Raw genomic sequence first — 23,182 nt, 5'->3', positions numbered from 1 at the left:
AATTGTCAGCTGTGTGACTTTGGGCAGTCACTTAACTTCTCTGGGCCTCAGTTACCTCAGTGGGACCACCTGATCACCTTGTAACCTCCCCAGGGCTTAGAACAGTGCTTTGCATATGGTAAGTGCTTAATAAATACCATTATTATCTTTTAGACTGCGAGCCCACTGTTGGGTAGGGACCGTCTCTATATGTTGCCAACTTGTACTTCCCAAGCGCTTAGTACAGTGCTTTGCATATAGTAAGCGCTTAATAAATACCATTATTATCTTTTAGACTGCGAGCCCCCTGTTGGGTAGGGACTGTCTCTATATGTTGCCAACTTGTACTTCCCAAGCGCTTAGTCCAGTGTTTTGCATATAGTAAGTGCTTAATAAATACCATTATTATCTTTCAGACTGCGAGCCCACTGTTGGGTAGGGACTGTCTCTATATGTTGCCAACTTGTACTTCCCAAGCGCTTAGTCCAGTGTTTTGCATATAGTAAGTGCTTAATAAATACCATTATTATCTTTTAGACTGCGAGCCCACTGTTGGGTAGGGACTGTCTCTATATGTTGCCTACTTGTACTTCCCAAGCGCTTAGTCCAGTGCTCTGCCCCCAGAAAGCGCTCAATAAATACGATTGATTGATTGATTGATTCCCACCCTTTGACCGCGACCCCCACCCGCAGAGAGCCAGTCCCTCCCTGGCGCAGGCAAGCCACTTAACTTCTCTGGGCCTCGGTTACCTCCTAGGGAAAATGGGGATTAATTCAATTCAGTTGTATTTATTCATTTATTCATTCATTTAATCATATTTACTGAGTGCTTACTGTGTGCAGAGCACTGGACTAAGCACTTCGGAAGTGCAAGTTGGCCACATATAGAGACGGTCCCTACCTAACAGCGGGCTCACCGTCTAGGATTTATTAATTTATCTTCTAGACTGTGAGCCCACTGTTGGGTAGGGACCGTCTCTATATGTTGCCAACTTGTACTTCCCAAGCGCTTAGTACAATGCTCTGCACACAGTAAGTGCTCAATAAATACAATTGATTGATTGATTAATACGACTGAATGAATGAATGAATGAATGAATGAATGAATGAATGAATTGGGTAGGGACCGTCTCTATACGTTGCCGACTTGTACTTCCCAAGTGCTTAGTCCAGTGCTCTGCACACAGTAAGCGCTCAATAAATAGGATTGATTAAGCACTTGCTGTGTGCAGAGCAGTGGAGTAATCGATCAATCAATCAATCGTATTTATTAAGCGCTTACTGTGTGCAGAGCACTGTACTAAGCGCTTGGGAAGTACAAGTTGGCAACATATAGAGACGGTCCCTACCCAACAGTGGGTAAGCGCTTGGGAAGTCCAAATCGGCAACAGATAATAATAATAATAACGATTAGAACAGTGCTTTGCACATAGTAAGTACTTAATAAATTCCATTATTGATGGCATTTGTTAAGTGCTTACTGTGTGCGAAGCACTGTTCTAAGCGCTGGGGGAGATACAAGGTGGTCAGGATGTCCCACCGGGGGGGCTCACAGTCTTCATCCCCATTTGATAGATGAGGGAACTGAGGCCCAGAGAAGTGAAGTGGCTTGACCAAGGTCACACAGCTGACAAGTGGCAGAGCTGGGATTAGAGAAGCAGCATGGCTCAGTGGAAAGAGCACGGGCTATGGAGTCAGAGGTCATGGGTTCAAATCCTAGTTCCGCCACTTGTCAGCTGTGTGACTTTGGGCAAGCAACTTAACTTCTCTGTGCCTCAGTTAACTCAACTGTAAAATGGGGATGAAGACTGTGAGCCCCCCGTGGGACAACCTGATCACCTTGTAACTTCCCCAGCGCTTAGAACAGTGCTTTGCTCATAGTAAGCGCTTAGTAAATGCCTTTATTATTATTATTATTATTATTTGATAGAGACGGTCCCTACCCAACAACGGGCTCACAGTCTAGAAGGGGGAGACGGACAACAACTCAAAACAAGTAGGCAGTTACTAATAATAACGATGGCATTTGTTAAGCGCTGACTATGTGCCAAGCACTGTTCTAAGCGCTGAGGAAGATACAAGGTGATCAGGTTGTCCCACGGGGGCTTACTCTTAATTTGTTGCCAACTTGTACTTCCCAAGCGCTTAGTACAGTGCTCTGCACACAGTAAGCGCTCAATAAATACGATTGATGATGATGAATCCCCATTTTATAGATGAGGGAACTGAGGCACAGAGAAGTGAAGTGGCCGGCCCAAAGTCACACAGAACTGGAGCCTGACGTGGGACCGCTTCACTTCTCTGTGCCTCTCAGTGACCTCATCTGTAAAATGGGGATGAAGACCGTGAGCCCCACGCGGGACAACCTGATCACCTTGTATCCTTCCCAGCGCTTAGAACAGTGCTGGGCACATAGTAAGCGCTTAACAAATACCGTGTGGCTTAGTGGAAAGAGCCCAGGCTTGGGAGTCAGAGGATGTGGGTTCTAATCCCGCCTCTGCCACTTGTCTGTTGCATGACCTTGGGCAAGCCACTTCACTTCTCTGTGCCTTAGTTCCCTCATCTGTAAAATGGGGGTAAAGACTGTGAGCCTCACGTGGAAAAATTCAATTACTTCGTATCTCCCCCAGAGCTTAGAACAGTGCTTGGCACATAGTAAGCATTTACCAAATACCATAATTATCATTCATTCATTCATTCATTCATATTTATTGAGCGCTTACTGTGTGCAGAGCACTGTACTAAGCGCTTGGGAAGTACAAGTTGGTGACATATTATGAGAAGCATAATTTAATAATAATAATGGCATTTATTAAGCGCTTACTATGTGCAAACCACTGTTCTAAGCACTGGGGAGGTTACAAGGTGATCAGGTTGCCCCACGGGGGGCTCACAGTCTTCATCCCCATTTTCCAGATGAGGGAACTGAGGCACAGAGAAATTGAGTGATTTGCCCAAAGTCACACAACTGACAGTTGGCGGAGCTGGGATTTGAACCCATGACCTCTGCCTCCAAAGCCCGGGCTCTTTCCACTGAGCCACACTGCTTCGCTTGGATTTACACTTGGATTTGCTCCCTTCATTCCCCCCTCGCTCAGCCCCACAGCCCTTAGGTCCATATCTCTCATTTATCTATTTCTATTTACATATTCACATTAGAGAAGCAGCGTGGCTCAGTGGAAAGAGCACCGGCTTGGGAGCCAGAGGTCATGGGTTCGAATCCCAGCTCCGCCACTTGTCACCTGTGTGACTTTGGGCAAGTCGCTTAACTTCTCTGGGCCTCAGTTACCTCATCTGTAAAATGGGGATGAAGACTGTGAGCCCCACGTGGGAAAACCTGATCACCTTGTATCCCCTCCAGCACTTAGAACAGTGCTTTGCACATAGTAAGCACTTAACAAATGCCATCATTATTACTATTATTATTATTATCTGTCTCCCCCTCTAGACCTTCAGCTCCTTGTGGGCAGGGAAACTGTCTACCTACTCTGTCGAGCCCGGGCTTGGGTGTCAGAGGTCGTGGGTTCTAATCCCGGCTCTGCCACTTGTCAGCTGTGTGACTTTGGGCAAGTCGCTTCACTTCTCTGGGCCTCAGTTACCTCATCTGTAAAATGGGGATTAAGATGGTGAGCCCCATGTGGGACAAACTGATTACCTTGTAACTATCCCAGCACTTAGAATAATAATGATAATGGCATCTGTTAAGCGCTTACTATGTGCGAAGCACTGTTCTAAGCACTGGGGAGGTTACAAGGTGATCAGGTTGCCCCACGGGGGGCTCACAGTCTTCATCCCCATTTTACAGATGAGGGAACTGAGGCTCAGAAAAGTTAAGTGACTTGCCCAAGGTCACACAGCAGACATGTGGCGGAAGTGGGATTAGAACCCATGACCTCTGACTCCCAAGCCTAGGCTCTTTCCACTGAGCCATGCTGCTTCTCTAAAACAGGGCTTGGAGAAGAAGAAGAAGAAGAAGAAGAAAAAAAAAAGAAGAAAAGAAGAAGAAGAAGAAGAAGAAGAAGAAGAAGAAGAAGAAGAAGAAGAAGAAGAAGAAGAAGAAGAAAAGAAGAGGAAAAAAGAAGAAGAAGAAAGAAGAAGAAGAGAAGAAGAAGAAGAAGAGAAGAAGAAGAAGAAGATGAAAGAAGAAGAAGAAAGAAGAAGAAGAAGAAGAAGAAGAAGAAGAAGAAGAAGAAGAAGAAGAAGAAGAAGAAGAAGAAGAAGAAGAAGAAGAAGAAGAAGAAGAATGGCATTTTTTAAGTGCTCGGCATGAGAAGCAGCGTGGCTCAGTGGAAAGAGCTGGGGCATGGGAGTCAGAGGTCATGGGTTCTAATCCCGGCTCTGCCACATATCTGCTGTGTGACCTTGGGCAAGTCACTTCATCATCATCATCAATCGAATTTATTGAGCGCTTACTGTGTGCAGAGCACTGTACTAAACGCTTGGGAAGTACAAGTTGGCAACATATAGAGTCGGTCCCTACCCAACAGTGGGCTCACAGTCTAGAAGGGGGAGACAGACAACAGAACCAAACATACTAACAAAATAAAATAAATAGAATAGATATGTACAAGAAAAATAAATAAATAAATAAATAGAGTAATAAATCTGTACAAACATATATACATATATACAGGTGCTGTGGGGAAGGGAAGGAGGTAAGATACTTCTCTGAGCCTCAGTTCCCTCATCTGTAAAATGGGGATGAAGACTGTGAGCCCCACGTGGGACAATCTGATCACCTTGTATTCCCCCCAGCACTTAGAACAGTGCTTTGCAAATAGTAAGCGCCTAACAGATGCCATCATTATTATTATTATTATTAAATGCCATCATCATCATTATTATTATTGTTATAGTGCTACATCGTCCTCTCCCAAGCGCGCTCAAGAAATACGATGGAAAGATTGATCACCCAGGGGGTAGTCATCATCACTCACCTTGCTCACAATAAATAGGTCTTCCCGCCTCACGCCCCGCTCCTTGATTCTCCTGCGGACGACCTCTCCGACGGCCTCCTCGTTTTGGTAAAAATAGGCGCAGTCAAAGTGCCGGTAGCCATGGTCCAGGGCCACGTCCACCGCCTTCTGGATGACCCCCGGAGGGCACTGGGGGAGGGAAGAAGCCTGGCTCAGTGGAAAGAGCCCAGGCTTGGGAGTCAGAGGTCATGGGTTCAAATCCCGGCTCCACCAATTGTCAGCTGTGTGACTTTGGGCAAGTCATTTCACTTCTCCGGGCCTCAGTGACCTCATCTGGAAAATGGGGATGAAGACTGTGAGCCCCGCTTGGGACAATCTGATCACCTTGTATCCTCCCCAGTGCTTAAAACAGTGCTTTGCACATAGTAAGCGCTTAACAAATGCCATAATCATTATTATTAAGAAGCATGCGTCTGTCTCCCCCTTCTATTCATTCATTCAATCGTATTTATCATGCATTTAGCTTCAATTCTATTTGTTCTGATGACTTGACACTTGTCCACATGTTTGGTTTTGTTCTCTGTCTCCCCCTTCTAGCCTGTGAGCCCGTTGTTGGGTAGGGACCGTCTCTATATGTTGCCAACTTGTACTTCCCAAGCGCTTAGTACAGTGCTCTGCACACAGTAAGTGCTCAATAAATTTGACTGACTGAATGAATGAATGACTGTGAGACCCCCGTGGGACAACCTGATGACCTTGTAACCTCCCCAGCGCTTAGAACAGTGCTTTGCACATAGTAAGTGCTTAATAAATGCTTTAAAAAAGTGCAAATCGGCAACATATAGAGACAGTCCCTACCCAACAACAGGCTCACTGTCTAGAAGGGGGTGACAGACAACAAAAAACAAGTAGACAGGCATCAATACCATCAGAATAAATAGATTTATAGTTATAGACTGTGAGCCTGTTGTTGGGTAGGGACCGTCTGTATAAGTTACCAATTTGTACTTCCCAAGCACCCAGTCCAGTGCTCTCTACACAGTAAGCGCTCAATAAATGGGATTGAATGAATAAGTTGCCGATTTGTACTTCCCAAGCGCCTAGTCCAGTGCTCTCTACACAGTAAGCGCTCAATAAATACGATTGAATGAATGAATGAATGAATGAATGAATGAATGAATGAATGAACCCCCGATCTAGGCCGCCGACTAACTCCGGGCCCGTGCTCTTGGTGGTGGTATAGGGGGAGAGTCAATCAATCAATCGTATTTATTGAGTGCTTACTGTGTGCAGAGCACTGTACTAAGCGCTTGGGAAGTACAAGTTGGCAACATATAGAGACGGTCCCTACCCAACAATGGACTCACAGTCTAGAAGGGGGAGACAGACAACAAAACAAAACATGTAGACAGACAGGGGTCAAGTCGTCAGAACAAGTAGAAGCTAAATGCACATCATTAAAAAGATAAATAGAATAGTAAATATGTACAAGTAAAATAGAGTGATAAATCTGCACAAACATATACAAAAGTGCTGTGGGGAGGGAAAGGAGGTAGGGCGAGGGGATGGGGAGGAGGAGAGGGAAAAGGGGGCTCAATCTGGGAAGGCCTCTTGGAGGAGGTGAGCTTTCAGTAGGGCTTTGAGATATACCCTCCATCGCTACCGAAAGGGTAGACAAGCGGGCCGGGCACTTCCCCCATGGCTCTCTCAGCTCTCAGCTCTCTCCATCTCAATTTACTCTACTATATAATAATAATAATAGTATTTGTTAAGCGCTAACTATGTGTCAAGCACTTTTCGAAGCTCTGGGGTAGATGCAAGTTAATCAGATTGGTCACGGTCCCCGTCCCACGTGGGGCTCACAGTCTTCATCCCCATTTTACAGATGAGGGAACTGAGGCCCAGAGAAGTGAAGTGACTTGCCCAAAGTACAAGATAGTCAGGTTGCCCCATGTGGGGCTCACAGTCTTCACCCCCATTTTACAGATGAGGTCACTGAGGCCCAGAGACGTGACTTGTCCAAAGTCACACAGCTGATAAGTGGCGGAGCCGGGATTAGGGGTGAAGAGAGATGGGCAGAGATGAGCAGAGGTGGACAGAGATGGACAGAGATGGGCAAAGATGGGTAGAGGTGATGATGATGATGGTATTTGTTAAGCGCTTACTATGTGCCAAGCACTGTTCTAAGTGCTGGGGGAGATACAAGATAGGTTGTCCCCTGTGGGGCTCACAGTCTTTATCCCCATTTTACAGATGAGGTCACTGAGGCCTAGAGAAGTGACTTGTCCAAAGTCACTGATAAGTGGTGGAGCCGGGATTAGAGGTGGAGAGAGTTGGGCAGAGATGGGCAGAGATCAATCAATCAATCGTATTTATTGAGTGCTTACTGTGTGCAGAGCACTGTACTAAGCGCTTGGGAAGTACAAGTTGGCAACATATAGAGACAGTCCCTACCCAACAGTGGGCTCACAGTCTAGAAGGGGGAGACAGAGAACAAAACCAAACATATTAATCAAAATAAAATAAATAGAATAGATATGTACAAGTAAATAAATAAATAAATAAATAAGTAGAGTAATAAATATGTACAAACATATATACATATATACAGGTGCTGTGGGGAAGGGTAGGAGGTAAGACGAGGGGGAGAGGAAGGAAGGGGCTCAGTGTGGGAAGGCCTCCTGGAGGAGGTGAGCTCTCAGTAGGGCCTTGAAGGGAGGAAGAGAGTGTGCTTGGCGGATGGGCAGAGGGAGGCCATTCCAGGCCCGGGGGAGGACGCGGGCCGGGGGTCGATGGCGGGACAGGCGAGAAAGAGGCCTAACGGTGAGGAGATTAGCGGCGGAGGAGCGGAGGGTGCGGGCTGGGCTGGAGAAGGACAGAAGGGAGGGGAGGGAGGAGGGGGCCAGGGGATGGGTGGATGGATGGATGGATGGACAGCCTGGAAGCCCAGGGGGAGGAGTTTCTGCCTGATGCGCAGATTGATTGGGAGCCACTGGAGATTTTTGAGGAGGGGAGTAACATGCCCAGAGCGTTTCTGGACAAAGACAATCCGGGCAGCAGCGTGAAGTATGGATTGAAGTGGGGAGAGACACGAAGATGGGAGATCAGAGAGTTTGCTGACGCAGTAGTCCTGATGGGATAGGATGGGAGCTTGAACGAGCAGGGTAGGGGTTTGGATGGAGAGGAAAGGGTGGATCTTGGCAATGGTGCGGAGCTGAGACCGGCAGGCTTTGGTTACGGCTTGGATGTGAGGGGTGAAGGAGAGAGCGGAGTCGAGGATGACACCAAGGATGCGGGCTTGTGAGACGGGAAGGATGGTAGTGCATCAGCCTTCTCTCTGATCTCCCATCCTCGTGTCTCTCTCCACTTCAATCCATACTTCATACTGCTGCCCGGATTATCTTTGTCCAGAAACGCTCTGGGCATGTTACTCCCCTCCTCAAAAATCTCCAGTGGCTACCAATCAATCTGCGCATCAGGCAGAAACTCCTCACCCTGGGCTTCAAGGCTGTCCATCCAACCCATGGCCCCCTCCTCCCTCACCTCCCTTCTCTCCTTCTACAGCCCAGTCCGCACCCTTCGTTCCTCTGCCACCGCGGATCTCCTCACCGTACCTTGCTCTCGCCTGTCCCGCCATCGACCCCCGGCCCACATCCTCCCCCGGGCCTGGAATGCCCCCAATCCCTCTGCCCCTCCGCCAAGCTAGCTCTCTTCCTCCCTTCAAGGCCCTGCTGAGAGCTCACCTCCTCCAGGAGGCCTTCCCAGACTGAGCCCCTTCCTTCCTCTCCCCCTCGTCCCCCCTCCATCCCCCCATCTTACCTCCTTCCCTTCCCCACAGCACCTGTATATATGGATATATGTTTGTACATATTAATTACTCTATTTATTTATTTATTTATTTATTTATTTTATTTGTACATAGCTATTCTATTTATTTTATTTTGTTAGCATGTTTGGTTTTGTTCTCTGTCTCCCCCTTTTAGACTGTGAGCCTACTGTTGGGTAGGGACTGTCTCTAGATGTTGCCAATTTGTACTTCCCAAGCGCTTAGTACAGTGCTCTGCACATAGTAAGCACTCAATAAATACGATTGATGATGATGATGATGATAGTGCCGTCAACAGAGATGGGAAAGTCAGGGAGAGGGCAGGGTTTGGGAGGGAAGACAAGGAGTTCAGTCTTGGCCATGTTGAGTTTTAGGTGGCGGGCAGACATCCAGATGGAGATGTCCTGAAGGCAGGAGGAGATGCCAGCCTGGAGAGAGGGGGAGAGAGCAGGGGCAGAGATGGAGATCTGGGTGTCATCAGCGGAGAGATGAGAGTGGAAGCCGTGGGAGCGAATGAGGTCACCGAGGGAGTGAGTGTAGAGATGGACAGGGGCGGACAGAGATGGGCAGAGATGGACAGAGATGGACAGCGGGGCGGACAGAGATGGGCAGAGACAGAGACAGAGGCAGACAGCAGAGGCAGAGAGTATTTACTTGGGTGTCGCCGGGTCTCACCCCGGTTTTTCCCCCGTCCCCGATCCCGCCCCTGCTGGGGAGGCTGCGTGGAGGAGGAGGCTGCAGGGAAGAAGGCTGCGTGGAGGAGGTTGGCAGGGAGGAGGCTGCGGGAAGGGGGAGGCTGCAGGGAGGAGGCTGCGTGGAGGAGGAGGCTGCAGGGAAGAAGGCTGCGTGGAGGAGGTTGGCAGGGAGGAGGCTGCGGGCAGGGGGAGGCTGCAGGGAGGAGGCTGCGTGGAGGAGGAGGCTGCGGGATAAAGAGAGAGTGTGGGGGTCCCGGAGGGCGTGGGGGTGGGTGGTCTTACCGCCCAGGTGCCCAGGCCGAGGAGGGGCATCGAGGCCCCGGACAGCAGGCGGACGGTGGGGGCGGCCAGGGCCCCGGACGGAGGCGGGGAGGCCGGCACCGCTCGGGACAATTACCAGCCTATTGCTTAGGCGCTTACTACGTGCCAGGCACTGGACTGAGCGCTGACGGAAGGCGCCCAGGACGCTCCGGCTATTGAAGGGGCGCCGCGCCTCCCGGGGGAGGGGAAGAAAGGGGAGGAGCCCCACAGGGGAAACCCACCCTTCCCCCTTTCCTTCTCCCCCTGCACAGCCCAGTCGGCAGCTCTACGCCCTTCATCCTTTTTTTGGGGGGGGGGGGGTGAAGTGGAGGTTTCGCTGGGGGAGGGGAGGAGTGTGGGGAGAGCTGGTCCTCTCCAGGTTGCTCCCCTTCAGACTCTTCCCCCGAGGTTGCCCTCCCCCTGGCTGGGGCCCCCCTACACTGCTCCCCCTCAGACGGCTCCCCCAGACTGCTCCCCCAGACTGCTCCCCCAAACTGCTCCCCCTCAGACTGCTCCCCCTCAGACTGCTCCCCCTCAGACTGCTCCCCCAGACTGCTCCCCCTCAGACTCTTCCCCCCAGGCTGCTCTCCCCCAGGCTGGGGCCCCCCTACACTGCTCCTCCTCAGACTGCTCCCCCAAGACTGCTCCCTCAGACTGCTCCCCTCAGACTGCTCCCCCTCAGACTGCTCCCCCAAACTGCTTCCCCAGACTGCTCCCCCTCAGACTCTTCCCCCCCAGGCTGTTCTCCCCAAGGCTGGGGTCCCCCCTACACTGCTCCCCATCAGACAGCTCCCCCAAGACTGCTCCCTCAGACTGCTCCCCTCAGACTGCTCCCCCTCAGACTGCTTCCCCAGACTGCTCCCCCTCAGACTCTTCCCCCCAGGCTGCTCTCCCTCAGGCTGGGGCCCCCCCCTACACTGCTTCCCCTCAGACTGCTCCCCCTCAGACACCTCCCCAAGACTGCTCCCTCAAACTGCTCCCCCCAGACTGCTCCCCCCAGACTGCTCCCCCAAACTTCTCCCCCTCAGACTGTGCCCCCAAGACTGCTCCCTTATACTGCTCCCCCCAGACTTCTCCCCCCAGACTGCTCTCCCAAACTTCTCCTCCTCAGACTGCTCCCCCTCAGACTGCTCCCCCCAGACTGCCCCCCAAAGACTGCTCCCCCAGACTGCTCCCCCTCAGACTCTTCCTCCCAGGCTGCTCTCCCCCAGGCTGGGGTCTCCCCTACACTGGCTTCCCCTCAGTCTGCTCCCCCTCAGACAGCTCCTCCAGACTGTTCCCCCTCAGACTCTTCCCCCCCAGGCTGCTCTCCCCCAGGCTGGGGTCCCCCCTACACTGCTCCTCCTCAGACTGCTCCCCCAAGACTGCTCCTCCAAGCTCCTCAACCCAGACTGCTCCCCCTCAGACTCTTTCCCCCCAGGGTGCTCTCCCCCAGGCTGGGGTCCCCCTACACTGCTCCCCTTCAGACTGCTCCCCCTCAGATTGCTCCCCCAAACTTCTCCCCCGAGACTGCTCCCCCTCAGACTCTTCCCCCCAGGGTGCTCTCCTCCTGGCTGGGTCCCCCCCTACACTGCTCTCCCTCAGACTCTTTCCCCCAGGGTGCTCTCCCCCAGGCTAGGTCCCCCATAGACTGCTACCCCTGAGACTGCTCCCTCTAGACTGCTCGCCCCCCCCACATTGCTCCCCCCAGACTCTTCCCCCCAGGCTGCTGCCCCCCCCCGGCTGCTCCCCCTCAGACTCACCCCCCCCAGGCTGCTCTCCCCCAGGCTGAGCCCCCCCCCCCACACTGCTCCTCCTCGGACTACTCCCCCAAACTGCTCCCCAAACTGCTCCCCCCCAGACGGCTCCCCCTTAGACTTTCTCCCCTTCCCCCCCCAGGGTGCTCTCCCCCCAGCCTGTTCCCCTCAGACTCTTCCTCCCAAACTGCTCTCCTCAGATTCTTCCCCCGAGGGTGGTCTCCCATAGGTCTGTGTCCCCCTTACACTGCTCCCCCTCAGACTGCTCTCCTCCAAGACTGCTCCCCCTCAGACTCTTCCCCTCCCCCGCAGAGTGCTCTCCCCCAGGCTGGGTCCCCCCCCCCCACCAGACTGCTCCCCCTCAGACTGCTCTCCTCCAAGACTGCTCCCCCAGACTGCTCCCCTCAGACTCTTCCTCCCAGACTGCTCCCCTCAGATTGTTTCCCCGAGGCTGCTCTCCCCCAGGCTGTGTGCCCCTAGGCTGCTCCTTCTAAACTGCTTGTCCACCCCCGATTGCTCCCCCCAGACTCTTCCCCCCAGCCAATTCCCGCCAGCCTGCTCCCCCCAGGCCTGTGTCCCCCCTAGACTGCTCCCCCCATCCTGTGTCCCCCCAGACTGCTCCCTTCAGACTCTTCCTCCCCAGTCTCTGTCCCTCCTAGACTGCTCCCCTTCAGCCTATTCTCATTCATTCATTCATTCATTCACTCATTCAATCGTATTTATTGAGTGCTTACTGCGCGCGGAGCACTGCACTAAGCGCTTGGGAAGTACAAGTTGGCAACATCTAGAGACGGTTCCTACCCAACAACGAGCTCACAGTCTAGAAGGGGGAGAGAGACAACAGAACAAAACATGTGGACAGGTGTCAAATCAACAGAATAAATAGAATTAAAGCTAGATGCACATCATTAACAAAATAAATAAAATAGTAAATATGTGCAAGTAAAGTCAATACAGTAATAAATCTGTACAAACATATATACAGGTGCTGTGGGGAGAGGAAGGAGGTAGGGCGGGGGGGGATGGGGAGGAGGAGAGGAAAAAGGGGGCTCAGTCTGGGAAGGCCTCCTCCAAGACTGCTCCCCCCAGACTGTTCCCCCAAATTAATCCCCTCAGACTCTTCCCCCACAGACTGCTCCCCCAGGCTGCTCCTCCTGAGGATGATCCCCTCAGACTCTGCCCCCCAGGGTGCTCTCCCCCAGTCTGTGGCCCCCCAAGACTGCTCCCCTCAGACTCTTCCCCTCAGACTCTTCCCCTCAGACTGCTCCCTGCCAGCTACTCCCCACAAGCCTATGTCAATCAATCAATATGTTGCCAATTTGTACTTCCCAAGCGCTTAGTACAGTGCTCTGCACACAGTAAGCGCTTAATAAATACGATTGAAGATGATGATGAATCAATCAATCAATCAATCAATCAATCGTATTTATTGAGCGCTTACTGTGTGCAGAGCACAGGACCAAGCGCTTGGGAAGTATATGTTGGCAACATATAGAGACAGTCCCTACCCAACAGTGGGCTCACAGTCTAAAAGGGGGAGACAGAGAACAAAACCCAACATACTAACAAAATAAAATAAATAGAATAGATATGTACAAGTAAAATAAATAAATAAATAAATAGAGTAATAAATATGTACAATCACATATACATATATAGAGGTGCTGTGGGGAAGGGAAGGAGGTAAAAAGGGGGGGATGGAGAGGGGGACGAGGGGGAGAGGAAGGAAGGGGCTCAGCCTGGGAAGGCCTCCTGGAGGAGGTGAGCTCTCAGTAGGGCCTTGAAGGGAGGAAGAGAGCTAGCTTGGCAGATGGGCGGAGGGAGGGCATTCCGGGCCTGGGAATGTCCCCCCTAGACTGCTCCCCTCAGACCCCTATCTTCCAAGACTGCTTCCCCCAAGGCTGCTCATCCCCCCAATTACTCTTTCCCTAGACTGCTCCCCAAGATTGCTCCCCTCAGATTCTTCCTCCTCTCCCGGCTGGCCCACACTGTGTCTCTCTAGATTGCTGAACTTCCAGTGGTTGCCCACCCTCCTCCGCATCAAACAAAAACTCAGTCAGCATCCGCGTTAAAGCCCTCAGTCCCCTCGCCCCCTCCTACCTCAACTCGCTGCTCTCTTACTTCAACCCTCTAATGCCAACCTACTCCCTGGGCCTCCAGCTCTCCTGTCTCCGTGCCGACCCCTGGCCCACATCCTGCCTCTGGCCTGAAATGCCCTCCCACCTCAAATCCCACAGACAATCACTCTCGCCCGCTTTGAAGCCCACTGTTGGGTAGGGACCGTCTCTATATGTTGCCAACTTGTACTTCCCAAGCGCTTAGTACAGTGCTCTGCACACAGTAAGCGTTCAATAAATACGATTGATTGATTGATTGAAGCCTTATCGAAGGCCCACCTCCTCCCAGAGGCCTTCCCTGACTGCACCCTCCTTTCCTCTTCTCCCACTCTCTTCTGCATTGCCCTGACTCACTCCCTTCTTCATCCCCCTTTCCAACCCCACACCACTTATGTCCACCTCCGTCATTTATTTATTTCTATTCATGTCTCTCTCCTCCTCTAGACTATAACCTCACTGTGGGCAGGGAATATGTCTGATTAATAATAATAATAATAATAATGGCATTTATTAAGTGCATACTATGTGCAAAGCACTGTTCTAAGCCCTGGGGAGGTTACAAGGTGATCAGATTGTCCCACAGTGGGCTCACAGTTTTCATCCCTATTTTACAGATGAGGGAACTGAGGCCCAGACAAGTGAGGTATATGTTGCCAACTTGTACTTCCCAAGCACTTAGTACAGTGCTCTGCACACAGTAAGTGCTCAATAAAAACGTTTGATTGATTGATTGATTGATTGAAGTGACTTGCCCAAAGTCACATAGATGACAATTGGGGGAGCCTGAATTTGAACCCATGACCTCTGACTCCAAAGCCCAGGCTCTTTCCACTGAGCCGCACTGCTTCCCTATTGATTACTGTTCTATTGTCCTCTCCCAAGCACTTAGTCCAGTCTCTGCACACAGTAAGCGCTCAATAATTATGATTGAATGAGTGAACAAATAAATGAACGAGAGACTGCTCTTTCCTCTAGATTGTGCTGTTTCCAAACAAAGGTTTGGAAGCCGATTAGCTTGTCCAGCACAGTAATAAATAATAATAATAATAATAATAATAATAATAATAATAATAATAATAATAATAATAACGACAGCATTTAATAATAATAATAACGACATTTATTAAGCACTTACTATGTGCAAAGCACTGTTCTGAGCACTGGGGAGGTTACAAGGTGATCAGGTTGTCCCACGGGGGGCTCACAGTCTTCATCCCCATTTTACAGATGAGGTAACTGAGGCCCAGAGAAGTTAAGTGACTTGCCCAAAGTCACACAGCTGACAATTGGCAGAGCCGGGATTTGAACCCATGACCTTTGACTCCAAAGCCCGTGCTCTTTCCACTGAGTCACGCTGCTTCTCCCGAAAACATAAAGCAAATTTATTAAGCGCTTACTATGTGCAAAGCACTGTTCTAAGCACTGGAGAGGTTACAAGGTGATCAGGTTGTCCCATGGGGGGCTCACAGTCCTCATTACCATTTTACAGATGAGGGAATGGAGGCACAGAGAAGTGAAGTGATTTGCCCAAAGTCACACAGCTGACAATTGGAGGAGCCGGGGTTTGAACCCAGAACCTTTGGCTCCCAAGCCCGGGCTCTTTTCACTGAGCCACGCTACTTCTCCTCTAGACTGTAACCTCATTGTGGGAGGGGAATATGTCTGATTATTGTTCTATTGTCCTCTCCCAAGCATTTAGTCCAGTGCTCTGCACACAGTAAGCACTCAATAATTATGATTGAATGAGTGAATGAATAAATGAATGAAAGACTGCTCTTTCCTCTAGATCGTGCTGTTTCCAAACAAAAAGTTTGGAAGCCGATTAGCTTGTATCCATCCCAGCACTTAGAACAGTGTCTGGCACATAGTAATAACTAATAATAATGATAATAATAATAATGATGATGGAATTTATTAAGCACTTGCTATGTGCAAAGCACTGTTCTAAACACTGGGGAGGTTACAAGGTGATCAGGTTGTCCCGGAGGGGCGCTTACAGTCTTCCTCCCCATTTTACAGATGAGGTAACTGAGGCACAGAGAAGTGAAGTGACTTGCCCAAAGTCACACAGCTGACAAGTGGGGGAGCCGGAATTTGAACCCATGACCTCTGACTCCAAAGCCCAGGCTCTTTCCACTGAGCCATGCTGTGTCTTAACGAATACAGCAATTAGTATTTCCATTGATCTCTTGGATTGATCCAGCACTCAGAACAGTGCTTTGCACATAGTAAGTGCTTAACAAATGCCAATCTTCTTCTTCTTCTTCTTCTTCTTCTTCTTCTTCTTCTTCTTCTTCTTCTTCTTCTCCTTCACTGACTGAGTTCCTGGCAGCCCCGGTCTGGTAACAACAACAACAACAATAATAATGATGGCATTTATTAAACGTTTACTATGTGCAAAGCACTGTTCTAAGAGCTGGGAAGGTTACAGGGTGATCAGGTTGTCCCACGTGGGGTTTGCAGTCTTAATCCCCATTTTACAGATGAGGTCACTGAGGCCCAGAGAAGTGAAGTGACTTGCCCAAAGTCACACAGCTGACAATTGGCGGAGCCGGGATTTGAACCCCTGACCTCTGACTCCAAAACCCGGGCTCTTTCCACTGAGCCACGCTGCTCTCCAGGAGCTTAGTACACTGCTCTACACACAGTAAGCCCTCAATAAAGCCCATGGACTGATCGACTACCATATGAAAAACATTGTCTTGAGCACCCTACTGTGTGCAGAACTCTATAATGAACGCCTCCTGTATGCAGAATCCTATGTTGGGCATCTACTGAGAAGCAGCGTGGCTCAATGGAAAGAGCCCGGGCTTTAGAGTCAGAGGTCATGGGTTCAAATTCCGGCTCCGCCACATCAGCTGGGTGACTTTGGGCAAGTCACTTAACTTCTCTGTGCCTCAGTTCCCTCATCTGTAAAATAGGGATTAAGACTGTGAGCCCCCCGGGGGACAACCTGATCCCCTTGTAACCTCCCCAGCGCTTAGAACAGTGCTTTGCACATAGTAAGCACTTAACAAATACCATTATTATTACTGGGTATGGAGTACAGTAGTGAAGCAATGTGGTTTAGAGGAAAGGGCACAGGCCTGGGAGCCTCTGATCTAATCCCCGCTCCACCACTTTCCTGCTTTGTGACCTTGGACAAGTCACTTCACTTCTCTGCGTCTCAGTTCCCTCACCTGCAAAATGGGTTTTGTCTTTTTTTTTTTCAATTGTGTTTGTTAAACACTTACATTGTTCCTGGCACTGTACTAAGCACAGGGGTAGACACAAGCTCATCAGATTGGACCCGATCCCTGTACCACATGGGGCTCACAGTCTTCATCCCCATTTTATAGATAAGGGAACTGAGTCTCAGAGAAGTGAAGTGGCATGCCCAAGGTCAGGGAATGTGTGTTTCTTGTTCTACTGTCCTCTCCCAAACAATTAGTGCAGAGCTTTGCACGGAGAAAGTGCTCAATAAATACAATTGAATGAACTGAATTAGAACAGTTCTTCAGTGCTTAGAACAGTGCTTGGCACATAGTAAGTGCTTAAGAAATAATAATAATAATTTTGGTATTTGTTAAGCACCTTACTATGTGCCAAGCACTGTTCTAAGCGCTGGGGAGGATATAAGGTGATCAGGTTGTCCCATGTGGGGCTCACAATCTTAATCCCTATTTTCCAGATGAGGTAACTGAGGCACAGAGAAGTTAAGTGACTTGCCCAAAGTCACACAGCTGACAAGCGGTGGGGTCGGGATTTGAACCCATGACCTTTGACTCCCGAGCCCTTGCTCTTTTCACTGAACCATGCTGCTTCTCTAAATACCATCATCATCATCATCATTACAGACAAGTGGCCGAGTCAGGATTAGAACCCAGGTCTTCCTGAGTCCCGGGCCCGGGCTCTAGCCTTCAGACCATGCTGCTTCTCAAACCTGTATCTAACCCAGAGCTTAGTACAGCGCTTGGCACAGCGTAAGCACTTAACAAATACCTCAATTATTATTATTACCATTTCAGGATATCGCCCGTGTGTGCTGGTGGAGCCTGGATTGGAATCCAGGCCTTCTGACTCTCAGGCTCGTGCTCTATCCACTAAACCACACTGCTTCCATTATTATTATTATTATTATTATCATTATTATTATTATTATTATTACTGTTATCAATATCCAAACCACTACCTTGCTGGCTCAGTCTCTCATCCTATCCTGACTGGATTACTGCATCGGCCTCCTCTCTGATCTCCCATCCTCAACGAGCTCACAGCGAGCTCACTTTTGATTAGAGAAAATTAGATCGGAAACTCCTAGAAAGCAAGAGGCATGTATTAAGGGCACTGAAGAATACGATCAGCGTCAAAGACATGCCTCCTGCTTTCCAGGAGTTTCTGATCTAATTTTCTCTAATTAAAAGTGAGCGCGCTGTGAGCTCGTTGAGGATGGGAGATCAGAGAGGAGGCTGATGCAGTAATCCAGTCGGGTTAGGATGAGAAATTGAAGCAGCAAGGTAGCGGTTTGGATATTGATAACAGTAATAATAATAATAATAATAATGGAAGCAGTATGGTTTAGTGGATAGAGCACAAACCTGAGAGTCAGAAGGCCTGGATTCCAATCCAGGCTCCACCAGGATCTAATTTTCTCTAATTAAAAGTGAGCTCATTGAAGGCAGGAATTGGCCTATTTGTTGTTATACTGTCTTCTCCTAAGCAGCATGGCTCAGTAGACATAGCCTGGGGTTTGGAGTCAGAGGTCATGGGTTCAAATCCCACCTCCGCCAATTATCAACTGTGTGACTTTGGGCAAGTCACTTCTCTGTGCCTCAGTTACCTCACCTGTAAAATGGGGATTAATACTGTGAGCCCCACGTGGGACAACCTGATCACCTTTTAACCTCCCCAGCGCTTAGAACAGTGCTTTGCACATAGTAAGCGCTTAATAAATGTTATTATTATTAGTATTAGAGTGCTATGCACACAGTAAGCTCACAATAAGTGCAATTGAATGAATGAAAAGGAAAGGATTCATTCATTCATTCAATCATATTTATTGGATGCTTACTGTGTGCGGAGCACTGGACTAAGCGCTTGGGAAGTACAAATCGGTAACATACAGAGGCGGTCCCTGCCCAACAACGGGCTCACGGTCTAGAAGGGGGAGACAGACAACAAAACAAAACAAGTAGACAGGTGTCAATACCATCAGAATAAATAGAATTATAGCTATATACACATCATTAATAAAATAAATAGAGTGATAGGCATGTACAAATAGACACAAGTGCTGTGGGGAGGGGAAGGGGTTAGGGCAGAGGGAGGGAAGGGAGGAGGAGAGGAAAAGGGGGGACTCAGTCTCGGAAGGCCTCCTGGAGAGGGTGAGCTCTCAGTAGGGCTTTGAAGGAAGGAGGAAAGGATGAGATCAGCATTGGGAAGAGGAAAAAAACCCAACATCTGGGATTTTTAAGCACTTAGTACAGTGCTCTGCACAGAGTAAGCGCTCAATAAATGCTATTGTATGAATGATTTTTCTGGGCACAAGGTCTTAGGTTCAGGCAGGTTGCCTGATAATAATAATTATGATGGTATGTGTTAAGTGCTTACTATGTGCAAAGCACCGTTCTAAGCGCTGGGGGGATACAAGGCGATCAGGTTGTCCCACGTGGGGCTCACAATCTTAATCCCCATTTTACAGATGAGGTAACTGAGGCACAGAGAAGTTAAGGGACTTGCCCAAAGTCACACAGCTGACAATTGGCAGAGCTGGGATTTGAACCCATGATCTCTGACTCCAAAGCCCGGGCTCTTTCCACTGAGCCACGCTGTTATTTGCAGCCAGGAATGGCCTAGTCAGAGTATAGCAGGATGGAAATATTTCAGTTGCACGGTCTAATTCAGTGCCGCAAAAAAACAGAGCTTGATCATAGCACTGAAATTTGCATTTCCTTAATTATGCATTTCCTGGGTTTATTCGAAAACATCCATTTAGTGCTTTCTGCTTCATTATTGCAGTTCTGACCTTAATTAATTAAGCTTGGACGAAGCGGTTTCAATGCTGTCTGTTCATTCCTTCATTCAATCTTATTTCAAGCGCTTAGTACAGTGCTCTGTACATAGTAAGCGCTCAATAAATACGATTGATGATGATTTATTGAGCACTTGCTGTGTGCAGAGCACTGGACTAAGCGCTTGGAAAGTACAATTCGGCAACAGATAGAGACAGTCCCTACCCAACGATGGGCTCACAGGCTAGAAGGGGGAGACAGACAACAAAACAAAACAAGTCGACAGGGGTCAATACCATCAGAATACATAGAAGTATAGCTATATACATATTATTAATGAAATAAAGTAATAAATATGGACAGATATACACAACTGCTGTGGGGAGGGGAGGGGGGTAGGGCAGAGTTGGGGGGCGATGGGGAGGAAGAGCAGAGGAAAAGGGGGGCTGAGTGTGGGAAGGCCTCCTGGAGGAGGTGAGCTCTCAGTAGGGCTTTGAAGGGAGGAAGAGAGCTAGTTTGGTGATGTGAGGAGGGAGGACATTCCGGGCCAGGAAGATGATGTGGGCCGGGGGTCGACGGCGGGACGGGTGAGATCGAGGCCCAGTGAGGAGGTGAGCGTCCGCAGAGGAGCGGATGGTGCGGGCTGGGATGGACAAGGACAGAAGGGAGGTGAGGTAGGAGGGGGCGAGGTGATGGACAGCCTTGAAGCCCAGGGTGAGGACTTTTTGCTTGATGCGTAGGTTGACTGGCAGCCACTGGAGATTTTTGAGGAGGGGAGTGACATGCCCAAAGCGTTTCTGTACAAAGATAATCCGAGCAGCAGAGTGAAGTATAGACTGAAGCGGGGAGAGACAGGAGGATGGGAGATCAGAAAGGAGGCCGATGCAGTCATCCAGTTGGGAGAGGATGAGAGAGACTGAACCAACAAGGTAGTGGTTTGGATATTGATAACAGTAATAATAACAATAATAATAATGGAAGCAGTGTGGTTTAGTGGATAGAGCACGAGCCTGAGAGTCGTTCCAATCCAGGCTCCACCACTTAATAGTAATTATGGAATTTGTTAAGTGCTTACTATGTGCCAACCACTGTTCTAAGCGCTGGGATAGATACAAGGTGATCAGGCTGTCCCACTTGGGGCTCACCGTCTTAATCTCCATTTTACCGATGAGGGAACTGAGGCCCAGAGAAGTGAAGTGACTTGCCCAAAGTCACACAGTGTGAACGGGGGAAAGTCACTTCACTTGTCTGGGCTTCAGTTACCTCATTTGTAAAATGGAGAGAAGAGGGTGAGCCCCATGTGGGACAGGGACTGTGTTCAACTGGATTAAATTGTACCTCATTTGTAAAATGGAGGGAAGAGGGTGAACCCCATGTGGGACAGGGACTGTGTCCAACTGGATTAATTTGTATCTACCCCAGCGCTTAGAACAGTGCTTGGCACATAGTAAGTGCTTAACAAGTCCCATAATGATTATTATTCTTAGTGCTATTCATTGAGTCCTTACTACGTACCGAGCACTGTACTAAGCACTGGTGTAGATAGAAGATAATCAGGTCAGACACAGTCCTTGCCCCACAGCAGACTCACCGTCTAGGAGGGAGGGAGAACAGGGATTGAATCCCCATTTTACAGATGAGGAAACTGAGGTATAGAGAAGGGCAGTGGTTTGTCCAAGGTCACACAGCAGACAAGTGGCAGAGCCGGAATTAGACCCCAGATCCTCTGCTCCCAACCTCAGGCTCTTTCCACTAGGCAGTAAATAAACAGTGGGAGAAGGAGGAGAAATATAAATCCAACTGCCAAAAGCAAATGTGGGTAAATAAGCAGTGGGGTAATGTGTGTGTGTCTGTGTGTGTTAGCGTTAAGCAAACCAAGATTTTCATCAGGTGGCTAAGAAGTTGGCACACCTGCTTAACGAGTGACCTCGGGCAAATCATTTCACTTCGTTGTGGCTCAGTTTCCTCATCTATAAAATGGGGATTCAATGCCTGTCCTCCCTCCTCATTAGCCCGTGAGCTCCATGGGGGATCTGATTCACTTCTTGTATCAACCCCAGTGCTTGGTGCATAGTAAGTGCTTTAATGATACTGTTATTGCTATTGTTCTTCTTCTCAATATTATCCAAGGAGGTGGGGTTTAGTCAGAGAAGGCTTCCTAAAGGAGGTGGTAATAATAATAATAATGATTATTATTACTGTATGGCTTAGATGAGTGGAAAGAGCACAGGCTTGGGAGTCAGAGGTTGTGGCCTCCTAAAGGAGTTAATAATAATAACAATAATAATAACAATATTATAAATATATTTATTACATAATAATGTTAAATATAATAGCATCACATTATAATTAAACATATAATAAATAATATACTATAAATTACATTATATAAAATATAATAAATAATATAATATAAAATATAATTTTATAATTACACAATATAGGAATATCATCCATATCATCAATATCAATTATATATTAATATATAATACATTAGAATACATATTATACATTATAATACATTATGTGATAATAAATTAACCTTATACAAAATATAATACATAATATAACATATAATATAATTTTATAATTACACAATATAGGAATATCAATGTCAATTATATATTAATATATAATATACCTTATATAATATATAATAATTATTATTATATGGCATGGCTTAGTGGAAAGAGCACGGGCTGAAGAGTCAGAGGTCATGGGTTCTAATCCTGGCTCTGCCCCTTGTCAGCTGTGTGACTTTGGGCCAGTCACTTAACTTCTCTGCGCCTCAGTAACCTCATCTGTATAATGGAGATTAAGACTATGAGCCCCATGTGGGACAACCTGATCACCTTGTATCCCCCCCCCAGGGCTCAGAACAGTGCTTGGCACATAGTAAGTGCTTAACAAATGTCATCATCATTATCAGTAGTAGTGGTACCAGCGCTTAGAACAGTGTTCAGCACTTAGAACAGTGCTTGGCACATAGTAAGCGCTTAACAAATACCATCATCATTATAATTATTATTATTAGGCAGTGGTGGTTGATGGGTTGAGTTTCCTTTACTGGTGGAGGCCAGTTCAACTTCAAGCGATACGGACTTTCTTTACATTCAGTCGTTACAGCCTCCTAGCTTCATGCATTAATTGAAGAGCGTAACGCACGATATATAGCTTAAGACCTTATACCTGGGGGAGCAGTGTGGCTTAGTGGCTAGCGCATAGGCCTGGGACTCAGAAGGACCCGGGTTCAAATCCTGGCTCCACCACATGTCTGCTTGTGAGCCCACTGTTGGGTAGGGACTGTCTCTATATGTTGCCGACTTGTACTTCCCAAGCGCTTAGTACAGTGCTCTGCACACAGTAAGCGCTCACTTAATATGATTGATGATGATGATGCTTGTGAGCCTGGGCAAGTCACTTCACTTCTCTGGCCCTCAGTTCCCTCGTCTGGAAAATGGAGATGAAGACTGCGAGCCCCATGAGGGACATTCATTCATTCATTCATTCAATTGTATTTATTGAGCGCTTACTGTGTGCAGAGCACTGGACTAAGCGCTTGGGAAAGGACAAGTCAGCTACAGATAGAGAAGGTCCCTGCCCAACAACAGGCTCACAATCTA

The 23,182-nt window shown here is 48.6% G+C and overlaps 1 protein-coding gene across 1 annotated transcript in view; it reads right to left on the bottom strand.

The window, feature by feature from the left end:
• The window catches only part of LOC119928291 (aldo-keto reductase family 1 member B7-like), a 39,552-nt gene extending 16,853 nt beyond the window's left edge, over positions 1 to 22,699 (bottom strand). Inside the window, exons 1-3 of the mRNA XM_038746427.1 lie at positions 22,684 to 22,699; positions 9,699 to 9,799; positions 4,917 to 5,084 (exon numbers count right to left, since the gene is read on the bottom strand). Of these exons, the coding sequence (XP_038602355.1) occupies positions 4,917 to 5,084; positions 9,699 to 9,799; positions 22,684 to 22,699 (285 nt within the window). The remainder of the gene's footprint in view (positions 1 to 4,916; positions 5,085 to 9,698; positions 9,800 to 22,683) is intronic.
• Positions 22,700 to 23,182: the final 483 nt, after the last annotated feature.

Source organism: Tachyglossus aculeatus, chromosome 5, assembly GCF_015852505.1.
Source record: "Tachyglossus aculeatus isolate mTacAcu1 chromosome 5, mTacAcu1.pri, whole genome shotgun sequence".
NCBI classification, from domain to species: domain Eukaryota; kingdom Metazoa; phylum Chordata; class Mammalia; order Monotremata; family Tachyglossidae; genus Tachyglossus; species Tachyglossus aculeatus.
Note: the sequence above shows the minus strand (reverse complement) of the source record. Positions and strands in the feature narration are given on the sequence as shown.